We start from the raw sequence: 11,749 nt of genomic DNA on the forward strand, positions 1-11,749 counted from the left end.
CACAATATGCGATATCTGTAAGCATTAACTTCTCCCCTAAATTAAGGTCCCTCCTTCTACTAATTAGGCTCTACAATGCATGCCCCGCAATCCCACAGTCCTTTTCATCTCTCCCGCCTTTGATCACTGTCCTTGCACAGGTCCAAATCGAGTAAAAGGTAGTCCTTTCTCAGTTTTCTATCACCATTGAGAAAGGTCTACGCTTTACTCCAAATCCGTCGATCAATCCTGTCCACTGATGCTTAAAAACTCCCATTTTCTTGTTTTCCAGTATGGAGTGCTATTTTATGTTGCTGTGTGTTATGTTTGTTTAGTTATAAGGTATAAGTTGTTCTTAGATTTAAGCACATGTTATGTCAAATGAACATTGAACTTTATACCATGTAACTGGCCATGCCGGATATTTCCGTAGGTTAGCGTTACATACTTAATTAGTCACGCTTGAGCTTTCAAGTTATTATTCTTTTTGTACCGCACATGTATTTCTTTTCTTTGCTCAATAAATAAACCTGAAATCTGAATATAGTTTAAGTCTATACTATGAAGAATGCATGCTGAACTGAACTTCAAATTTTCGCCAAATCGTAATAGCTTTTTCGTGAAACTTAAATTTAGTGCAAACACAAATATTAGTAACAACATATAATCAATCGTACATTTATTTTCACTAAAATTATGCCACATAAAATGAGTATTATAAAAAGTTAAAATTCAACTAGTCTTAAACATTAATTTGTTCTTTTTTATGACACACTTTCTTCCTTAAAAAACTATCGGCCAAACCGAATTCTTCTCACAATTCGACAAGTCATCGTTTTTACAGAATGTGTTGAATGTCGCGTCCTTTGGAAACCCAAGAATCTCACGCTCCTCGTATATTCGGTAGGTGAACGTACTTTCGTAGGTACCGATGAAATGCCTACAAAAACATAAATTTCAACAGCTGTTTTTAGCCAAATTTTTAAGGGAAGAATCATACTTGGCATGAGAGCAAATTATTTGATCAATGATTGCGATACCGCCATCCATAATTTGTGCCTTTTGTTGGAATGATTCCGGTCTGAATCTGTAGATTCTCATCCGTCCTAAGTACGATTTTAAGTTCTGGAACTCTGTAAAAATGGACGGCATAGATTGGAATAGGAGTTTCGGTGGGTGTAGATCTAGAATGTGTATATTACCAAAGCCGTTACAGTCACTTGAAATGAACACTTTGGAAATCTTTAAATCTTTGACTTTGGCTGTAATCTGGTTAGCAATTGACTTTAATGATGGAGTGGTCCTTTCGCGACCGAGTACAAAATCTGCTCGACGAATATGTGCACATAAATAGTTTCCGCCTTTCGCTCCACGGTACGGCTGCGAAGAGGATTTTTTATTTTCAGTTGTGATTTAATGTTTAAATTTTAATCGTTTTATATTTTCAATATTTTTAGTAAGAACCTATGGATTTTTACCTACATTGTCCAGATATACTATTTGGAAAAATGTTCTGATTAAAAATAAAACCCCTTAACACAGTAATAATCTTAAGATTAATAGTCGTAAACTCTTATAGCACTGCATATAGGACAGAAAACTTGATTTTAAAACAACTAGAAATGGTATAATTCTTGTCGAACATTATAAATATTGAATTTATCGTTTCGAAAAATTAAACATAATACGAACCTTTTCAAGTCTCCAGTCGTCTGGTCTCTGAACTAAATCAGTCTCATCGGTGGAATTAAAATTAAGTAGGCGGTATTCACTTGCAATATCGACAAGCGTTTTGCTAAACCTCATGGAACGTCTCGCACGCCAAAACTCATCGTTGCCCCAGAAGTCATGCAGGATAATCTCCGAATTCAGAAAAAGCATTGTCCATGGCCATGATTTATTCCTAGTGAGAGAAAGGCGAAGATTTAATTTTAATTTTAAGTAATAATAGTGGTAACTGTCTCTCAATATAGCAGATAAATATTATTTATAGAAGTTACCAAGTGTATATAACGAAAAGCGAAGTTTCAAAAGGGAAGTACAAATTAATTAAAAACGAATGAATAAAGCTGCGAGGCTCAAAGCATATTTCGTTTGAGATTATAGCTTTTCCGTGCCTTTTGAATAAGAAGTATTTCGATGAAAAAAAAAAAACACTTATATTTTATAGTAAACGATGAACCTAGTCCTTTTGTCATGTATAGCTCTCCTTTGTGGAGCAGAGGTTTCGGGTTTTACTAATCTTCAAATGCCACTTTCTATTTGTATGCCAGGGCGAAACGTGAATTGGTAACCACGATGGAACATAAAACCTGGATACCAAACCCTATCTCCACCTCCACGTGGTGATCGAAGGATGAAGGCGAGTCTCCCGCGCCTAAAAACCGATGTTACGGAAGGAGCCTCGGACAGGATGGATTTTACAACGACGAACCCGACAACGACAACGGATTAATGATTTGCGCATTTTCTCATGGAACGTGCGCTCCCTGTATAGACCGAATACTGCTGAGCAGCTAGCCGATACCCTGTCCCAAAATAAGGCTGATGTAACAGCATTACAGGAGATGCAATGGACAGGGACCGTTTTCCTGGAGAAGAGCCGCTACACCATATATTTTAGCGGCCATCCAGTAAACCATGTGCTCGGAGTAGGTTTGTTAGTCAGCCAAAAAATGAAACCTGCTGTTATCGGCTTTGAAAATATAAGCGAAAGACTATGCACTCTGCGTTTGCGAGGCAAGTTTAGAAATATAAGCCTCATAAAACAGAAGAGACTGCAGAGTCGGAGAACGATACCTTCTACGAGGCAGTTGAGCGGACCCTCGAAGTTTGTCCCAAGTATGATATCAAAATCATATTTGGAGATTTCAACAGTCAAGTAGGGACGGATCCCGTATTCAGACGATACGTCGACTCGACTCGATACTGAGTAATGTTGCATTCTCAAAAACCGCGGGCACGCGCGAAGACTTATCACGAACTCCGTCGAGCGGAGAAGCGACTTCACAGACGGAAAAATCCAACAGGTCTATAAACTCGAAAAGCACAGAGAGCAACCGCACCAGGTGCGCAAGTTTTACCAACAAGTCAGCAGGATGAAGCTTTACACACCTGATGCTAATCCTGCTGAGACAAAGAGGGAAATCTTATTTCCGACAGAATGGGTATATTGGAGCGATGGGTTGAGTATTTTGATAAACTACTGAACAACCAGAACATCGGCGAGTTGGAGGTCCCGCCAACTGAAGACGATGGACCACCACCAAGTATAGGAGAAACAGTCCGTGCAATTCATCGGTTTAAAAATCATAAGTCGCCAGGAGCCGATAGAATTACAGCCGAATTGGTTAAATATGGAGGCGACCAGTTACACCAAGTGGTTCATCAACTTGTGCTCAAGGTATGGGACAGCGAATCAATGCCTGACGATTGGCAACGAGGCATTATCTGTCTCATACATAAAAAGGGAGATATCACACAGTGCAGCCATTATAGAGGTATCACGTTGCAGACTACCATCTATAAGATATTCTCCGCTATCTTGTTAGCCCGGATAGCCCCATACGCCCAGAACATTGTAGCGTAGTAGGATTCGCAGGACAGCCGTGTCTTATCTATGTAACGTTTTCTCGTATTCTGTACTGATTTTGATGGCGAACTTGAATAATTGAATTAAGCAATTGTGCGTTAAGACTTTTGTTGGTTAAATAAAAATTGAAAATTTCACTGAACGTTAATGTGGAGTGAGTTTTGTGAACTTTTGCAAGAGCACCATCCATGAAGGAGTTGCAAATAGAAGAGTGTTTTGATGAGGATATGTGGGTGTCAATTCTAACTAAAAAGGCTGCGAGTAGATTAGCACAAAGTGGTGACCCCGAGAACTCGCACCAGCGGAGCGAAAAATATAGCGCAGCCGCCAACACCAACGCAGCCATCAACACCAGCGCAGCCGCGAACACCAGCGCAGCCGCCGCAGCTTATTTTAAGTTCATTGAATAATATATTTTTTTTGGATTTTCACGTAAAGTGTAGTTTATTAAAATATTTGTTGAAATAATAAAAGCTAAACCGCCGCAAGAGACGGAGTCAACGTGTTTGCGGATTTTTTTCATCGATGGATTTCCACTCTTTTGGCGAGCTATCGTGGTTTTTTTTAAAGCGTCCGCTTCGGGGAGCATCGGTGGTTTCGTTTCTTTTTTTCTGCTCGTGCGGACATTTGCGGGTGCGGCCTGTCGTGGTCAAATTTAGGGCCTTGCAAAATTCGTTATTGCCGTGTCTTCGTGTGAAAACTCTCGTTTTAGCTTTTGGAAATGTCTGTCGGCAACAAAGACGCGGCAGGCCCATCGGGCCCGCAAGTGACCGCCCCAGCCGTGCGCGTCCCCTCGTTTTGGCGGCGGAACCCGGAGCTGTGGTTCGTGCATTTGGAAGCACAGTTCCAGATGTCCGGAATCCCGGCGGACGCGGCTCGCTTCGATTACGTGGTGGTCGGTCTGGACGAGGAGGCCATCTTGCTAGTGTCTGACGTGGTGAAATCGGCTTCTTACACGTTGCTGAATAACGAACTAATCAGGCGCCTGTCGGTAGGTGAGTTGGCAAAGCTAGATCATTTGCTGGCAGGCCTAACGTTGGGAGATCGAACTCCCAGCCAATTGCTGTGCGAAATGAAGCAAATGGGTGGGTGTAAGATGGACGATGAACTGGTGAAGTCGCTTTGACGGCGTCGGCTCCCGGAGGGCACCCAGACGGTCCTCGCGTGCGTCTTCGGTTCCATGGAGGAGCTGGCAACTGCGGCTGACAAAGTGCACAAGGTGCACGCACACCCGACCATAGCGGCCGTTCAACAGCCGTCGGACGAGGTGGGCGACTTGAGGCGCGAAATACCCACCTTAACAGCCAGTGTGGCCGAAATCCAGACGACGCTGGTCGCTCAGCATTCGAGCACCAAATCACGAGCTCGCTCACGGTCTGCCACTCGAAAAGATCGATCGGGTAACAGGTCGTCAGGACGGCCTGCGGACCGAGGCATTTGCTGGTATCATCGTAGATTCGGAGATAAAGCGACCAGATGTACACTCCCGTGTAAAATCGCGCCATACCGCAAAAAACTAGGTCCGTGGGGGGTCCTGGCGACGGCCACCCAGAACGCAGCGCCACGTCGCCTAACGATTTTTGACCCCCTCAGCAGGCGCAACTAACTCGTGGATATTGGTGCGGAGGTTTCGGTTCTTCCCGTACCCCGGCACCAACGACAGTTTCCACAACCACTGAAACTGGCAGCAGCAAATTCCTCCCGTATCAACAACTACGGCTATAGGCAAGTCGACGTGAATTTTGGCTTACGTAGGACGTTTTCGTGGCGTTTCATCCTGGCGGATGTCAGCTTCCCCATACTAGGCGCAGACTTCTTGTGTCACTATGGGTTGCTGGTGGACTTGCAGAACAGGTCCCTTATAGACTCCACAACCAACCTTAATTTGTCAGGCCGAATCTCATTTCACTATAACAAGAACCTTTCCATACTTTTGGAGGACATTACTGACACTCTTGTTCGGGCACTCCTCCAAAAATTCAGCCAGATTACTACCGAAGGTAGTCTCTCTAAACTAGTGACGCACAATGTACAGCACCACATTAACATTCCTCGGCCACTTCTTTTCCCCTGACGGAAAACAGCCCGATCCAGACAAGGTGCAGGCAATCACAAACTTTCCGCCTCCGAAAACTGTGAAGGATTTGCGGAGGTTCTTGGGCATGCTAAACTTCTATCGTCGTTTCCTGCCCAAGGCCGCCCAACATCAGTCCGTTTTGAACGCGTACTTCTTTGGTCCCAAAACAAAAGACGCACGAGAGATTGTGTGATCTGAAGAGGCTGTCCGCGCGTTTGATAAATCCCGACAACTGGCTGACGTTACACTCTTGGCATTTCCGCGACAAGACGAAGGACCGTATTGTGTTCTCGAGCGGGGAGAACATTTCTTCCAGCTCGAGATCGGGGGACATAAAAAGGCCGTCTCCTTATCCAGGCTGAAGCCCGTTTGCGCTCCAAATCAACGTCGCGTTCGCTTTGCTGAATGATGGGGAACGCAGTTCCGAGTTCAGTCGCTGAACCCCCTAGGTTTCATCTGGGGGCGGGGTGATGTGGCGCAGCGGGGTTAACAACATTCGAAATTTATTTCGAAATAAATTTCGAATGTTGTTAATTCGATTGACAGTTGCCACCACCGGTGTTCTCCCTGGCGGAATAGGCCGTGATTTTTGAAATAATAATTGAATTTAGGAAATTAATATTGAAATTTCATTCAATTAAGAAAAGGGATAATAAAAAGTTGTGTAGTTTTATGTTAATAAAATTATTTAAACTATTAAATTAAATTAAAATAAAGTTTTTAAGATTGACTTCACGTTGTATTCTTGCTAGTTACGATGCGAGAAAATTAGTCTTGGCCAACACGAGGAAAAAATTGTGTTTTCGCAAATTGCGGAGGACTCAGACGAGGAATCGAGCGCAGCACAACGCTATTAAGTTACTTAACCGTCCAGTGCAACTTTGACAATATTGAAAGACACATCAAGACTCTACATTCAACTGGTAGCTTCCTGATAAAGTCCTTCCTAGAATATCGCAAAATCCTCCGCAAAATCAGCTTGCTATGATCTTGATTTGTTAATTTGAATCGAACCTAAAATGTGTGCTCTTGTGACCAAACGCTACGCAACCTTCACTTCTATCTATAGCAAGTCAATATAAAGCAAATAGGACAAAGTGCTAGATCAGCTCTCGTCTCCTCACCTCTTCAATTTCTTTTTCAGAAATTTTTCCAACAAGGAGGCGCTTCCCTGAAACTTCAGACAGGAAAACACTTTGTGCGAGATAAGTTGATTATTTAGGAACGGTCTCCGATAGTGATTCTCCTTGACGCATGGCTTCTCCTCGAACTTGTCAGTGAACACTCCATTCACGAACATATCCTCGAAGTTCTGGAGCTGGTACACATGGTCCAGAGAAAATCGCTCCTTTTGCCCAACTCCAATTTCACGTAGGAACTCATCAAAATCCAACACGGCAGTGTAATTTCGCATGCTTGGGATGTCGAAGAACTGCCGCCAGAGCACGGAATCCTGCATGATATGATCAGACTTCCAATGGTACAGACGCGGAAATGGTGGCAGGACTAATTGCGCCTTTTCAAATCCTGCTTTCTTCCGCAGCGCCTTGAGGAACACGGCAAGCCTTATATAGACGTCCCGTCTTAGATTGAAGCCTTCCACACTGTTCACATCGTACAGAAAATAAATTGCGCCTTCGGCACGTCGACTAGCTTTGTTTTGGTTGAAAGTAATAAAAAAGTCCTTGTAGTTGCAGGTACCATGGCTTATGGGGCATTCCGCCAAAATTTGTAGGGAGCAGAGCAAAAGACCTGAAAGGAAGCATATTAGGCCGAAAGTCAAGAAACTTGCAATGCTTTCATACTTAGCAGTAAGCGTCCGAGCATGTTTCCTGAGTATTTACAGAAGAGTTCACTGAAAACATCCTCGAGCTCAGCATCCAAGCCGAGAGGAAGCCGCCACTGATAGGAATCGAGTTGTTATCGTTTGGAATGTCAATTTGATGTCAAAGTCTGGACACAAAGCAAATAAACAAACTTCAGATGTGGAACGCTTAGCTAATACCCCCACCGGAACCACGAGTGTGGTGAAGTTTTGTGTTGAAATTAGCTATAAGGTGAAAAACATTTGACTTCGAAGCCGTGATTCCCCGATTAGTTTGAAATTTTCGGGCCTTTTTTGTTGATAGACTATAAGTGATAATAGAAAGGATCCGTGCGAATATATGATTAAAGGTGATCGTATGTGTATCTGAGCTAATCATATTGGATTCTAGAATATCAACAATTTCTTGGCTCGTTTTAAGATATTTGCGAAGTTTTGCATTAGATGCTCATCATGGACAGCTTTCTGTTGTCGTTGATTTTTATTTGCCCTGATACCACCCGCGAAGGACACCACTAGGACTAATGGCAGGCACTTAGCACCAAAAAAGCCAAATGCACATTTATTTAAATTCGACTCTTTATTATAAAAGCCGAAACACTTACAAACACTTTAGGGACATATTTCGTGACTAAGTCAGACGTGTTTTTCAATCAAAGTGAGAATATTTATTTTGGAGTGAAAGAAGGGATAGAAAATAGTGACCAGTGCTATATAGAAAAAAATGAGTGTGCTGCAACCAGACGGGTTCACAAAGGTGACCCGGAAGAAGCGCCCCAAGGTGACCGACAGTTCGACCGCTGATCTTCAGCCGGAAAGCGCTGACGACGGAGGGGAGACAGCGTCCGAGGTGACACTCTCGAGTGACTGCGAGTCTGACTCTGATAGGACGGTGAAAAACACTGCTTCGCTTAGCGCGTTCCCCGATTCGATCGCTCTGCGGAAGCAAAATAAAAAGTTAATGAAGAAGCTCGAGGAAGCCTTTGATAATAACCGCCACCTCACTGCAGTGAACGCGCCGCTCGAAGCCACGGTCCTTCGGAGCATCCAGCCACCCCCCCTCCGGCGCCAACCGAAGTGATGGACACCACCGTCCACGTGGAGCAGGTACCACTGGCGTCACTCGTCCTACTGTCCGGGTCCCACGCCGAGGCCTACCCCACACTCAGCGAGGCGAAGAAGCTGCATCTCACCAGCGCAGCCAAACAGCCACCACCGAAGCAACCTCAGCAGCCGAGACCAACTGCTGCAGCGCCATCCAAGAAGGAGGTAAGTCAAAAAGAACCTCCACTTGTTGTAGTTGAAAACCCGGATACTTTCAAAGCAATTAAACAATCCATATCCCGTGCACTCCCTAACAACTACCTGATCCAGAAATCAGGTAGTTCCCCGCAGATTATCACCAAAACGCCGGCAGATTACTCGACTGTGAAAAAAAATCCTTGTGGAGAACCATAATAAGTTCTTCACATACATCCCCCCCCCCCCCAAAGAGAAGACGACTAGCCTCACCCTCTGAGGTCTTGATACGACGTTCTCCCCTCAGGAGATCGTCGAAAAATTGAAGGTTCAGAGAGTCTCAAGTACCCTGAACGCTAAACCCTTTGCCACGACCTGAGCAAAAACAAACAATGTCAACTTCGACTTGTGGTTGGTCACGTTTGCCTTTAGCGAGGCGCAGTTACGCGAAGTAAAGGTCATACAGCACGTGATTGTCCGCTTCGAACAGATAAAAAATAAGCACCTGCCACCTCGCATGCAGGTGCGTTAAGTATGACCAGCTACACGCCCCTGGCGAATGCGCCAAAACGGTCGAGCAGGCACCGAAGTAGGTTAACTGTGGGGACAACGACCAACCCACTAAGTGCAGAAAGTGCCCACGGTTTCTCCAGGTGGTAGCAAGGAGGAACGCACAAAAACGTGCGCCTCCCACCCACCCTCTCCCCACAACTGCTTCCCGCCCCGCTGGCCGTCCTATCACAAATCCAGCCTTCACCCGTCCGCCTGTGTCCTTCGCCAACGCCGCACGAAGGGGAACCTCTTCCCGTGCACTCAACCACGTGAACCTCTTGTTGGTAGGCGAAAATCTATGTGAACGAACCTGGCGTCGCCAGAGCAGCATTTTTGTTGTCTCCTAAAACGTGCGACATGAAAGCCTTAATAGGGCTAAAAGCAGGATACTGCTCCTAAAACTATCATATAGAAGAGTTTGGCGTGATGATTTTGGTTATGTGCAGCCAATGTGAGGAGGACGAGGAGACGGCCCGGAATTTTTTATGCAGCTGCCCGGCCTTCTCAGATCTCAGACGAAAACACCTTGGTAAAGTTTTCCTCAATGAAGAATCTGTATACTTTCGGCTTCTGGAGAATGTTCTCAGATTCACTAAAGTCTGCGAACGCCATTGAATAGGCGATTTAAGGGAATAATACAATGGTCTGAGTGCTCAGAGTTGTGGTGTAATGATACCAACTTTTTCGGCACCCATTATGAAGGCCACATTGATGGCCTGAAAAACAAGAAAAAGTTCAGCGGCTAAGACCGTACCTATTTTGAAGGAAAAACGTGAGACATGCGTCCCCTCAGGACCAACTTCAGCGGTGGCAGATCCATGCCGCATGAATGCAGCGCCCGACGCAAGGGCAAGAAAACCCCTCCACGGCCCTACTACACACAGTCGCCACATTGGCTTTGTCTCAGGTACCACCCAAGACCTAGGACAGGATAACCTGGAGTTTATTAGAGGTTGTGGGAATGATATTGGGAATTACACTATCGAACAAGCTTTGGAAAGACTTATAGATCGAGGACAGACCATTATCAACATCTGGGGTTTACATCACCAACTGATAGGTTTTAGGATTCCTTTCCTTTCATTTAAGAAGTTCCTTGGCCGTCAGAAAAGGCCTTATAAAACGGAGTGGTGGATTTCCAGAAAGATTTTACTTCCTTTGTCAGAGTCAGGTTCGTCAAAATTTCACACCATCGTTTTATCTTCGCATTCGCGACAGTGACGTTCCATAATCGTTTAGCCATATTGAACTCCATTTTAGAGATCCTGGGAGGGAAGTGGACTGAAACAATAACGAAATTAGCTTTGAGGTTTGGAGTCTCGGCTATGACAATATCATGATCTGAAACATAACTAATTTGTCGAAAGGAATGGACTTCCGGGACGCCAAAATGAAACTACCGTAGCTGTCTTCCCTAAACCTGGTTATTAGATTAAAGCCAGAAATGAAATTTGAGGAGGGTGAGTGATTAATTGTGTAGGGTTCTTGCAAGGAAAGTATGTTGAAATCGTTCCAGATCGCATAAGATTCGATTCGAGCCTCTAACGACTCTGGTCAGCTTCAATTCTAGCAAATGACTCTGCGACTGCCAGCCTGTTAGTTGAGTTTTATCATCTTCTCGCAAACGCGGCTAAGAGTCCGCAAGTCTCCGAGGAATACATGAAGACTCGCAAGATCATAGTCTTGTAGAGTAAAAGCTTTGACTCTATGGTGAGAAGTTTCAGTTTTTGTAAGCTGAAATAGGTAATAGGTTGGCAGCCAACAACAGTGCGCGGATTTCATCGCCATAGCTGTTATCCGTTCTGATTTTCGACCCTAGACAGGAGTGGTTTACAACGGTCTCAAAGTTGTAGGCCACTATGTACTTCGTCTTGCCTTCATTAATGTGCAGCTCGAGATCTCGCGCCGCCAGCTCGATCTGGATGAAGGTAGAGTGTACATCTCCGGTTGTTCTTCCCATAATGTCAATATCGTTAGCATAGACCAATAGTTGGGTGGACTTGAAGAGGATGGTGCCTCTCCCATTTACATCTGCATCGTGAATCACTTTCTCCAGGGTCAGTTTAAAGAGAACCCATGATAGGGCATCCCCTTGTCTTAGACTGCTGTTGAGATTGAATGGTCTCGACAGTGATTCTGCTGTTTTTATCTGGCTCGCACATTGGTCAGGGTCAGCCTAGTCAGTCTTATTAATTTCATCGAGATACCGAATTCTCTCATGGCCGTGTACAATTTTACTTTGGGTATGCTGTCATAGGCGGGCTTGAAGTCTATGAAAAGTTGGTGCAACTGATGTCCAAATTCCAACATTTTTTGTACCGCTTGCCGCACAGAGAATATTTGATCTGTTGCTGATTTGTCTGGAGTGAAGCCTCTTTGGTATGGGCCAATGATATTCTGGGCGTATGGGGCTATCCGACCTAGCAAGAAAGCGTAGAATATCTTATAGATGGTACTCAGTAACGCGATGCCTCTATAATTGCTG

General features: G+C 44.6%; 1 protein-coding gene across 1 annotated transcript; it reads right to left on the reverse strand.

Moving 5' to 3' along the window:
• Positions 1-633: 633 nt before the first annotated feature.
• Positions 634-7,593, reverse strand: LOC119657123 (GDP-fucose protein O-fucosyltransferase 2). Its single transcript, XM_038063887.1, has 6 exons — positions 7,454-7,593; positions 6,773-7,400; positions 1,672-1,882; positions 1,182-1,359; positions 980-1,112; positions 634-919 (listed from the first exon to the last, which is right to left on the reverse strand). The coding sequence occupies exons 1-6, from the start codon at positions 7,473-7,475 to the stop codon at positions 763-765; spliced, it is 1,329 nt and encodes a 442-aa protein (XP_037919815.1). The 5' UTR covers positions 7,476-7,593; the 3' UTR covers positions 634-762.
• Between the last annotated feature and the right edge of the window lie 4,156 nt (positions 7,594-11,749).

This window comes from Hermetia illucens, chromosome 5 (genome assembly GCF_905115235.1).
Source record: "Hermetia illucens chromosome 5, iHerIll2.2.curated.20191125, whole genome shotgun sequence".
In the NCBI taxonomy this organism is placed as follows: domain Eukaryota; kingdom Metazoa; phylum Arthropoda; class Insecta; order Diptera; family Stratiomyidae; genus Hermetia; species Hermetia illucens.

Bases quoted from the DNA above. Each gene is read 5' to 3' on its own strand.
- LOC119657123 (XM_038063887.1), bottom strand. From the start codon at position 7,475: ATGCTCGGACGCTTACTGCTAA. The intron at 1,883-6,772 runs GTGAGGAGACGA...TTCTCTCACTAG, and splicing joins CTGAAAAAGAAATTGAAGAG to GAATAAATCATGGCCATGGA. The intron at 920-979 runs GTATGATTCTTC...ATGTTTTTGTAG, and splicing joins ATAATTTGCTCTCATGCCAA to GCATTTCATCGGTACCTACG.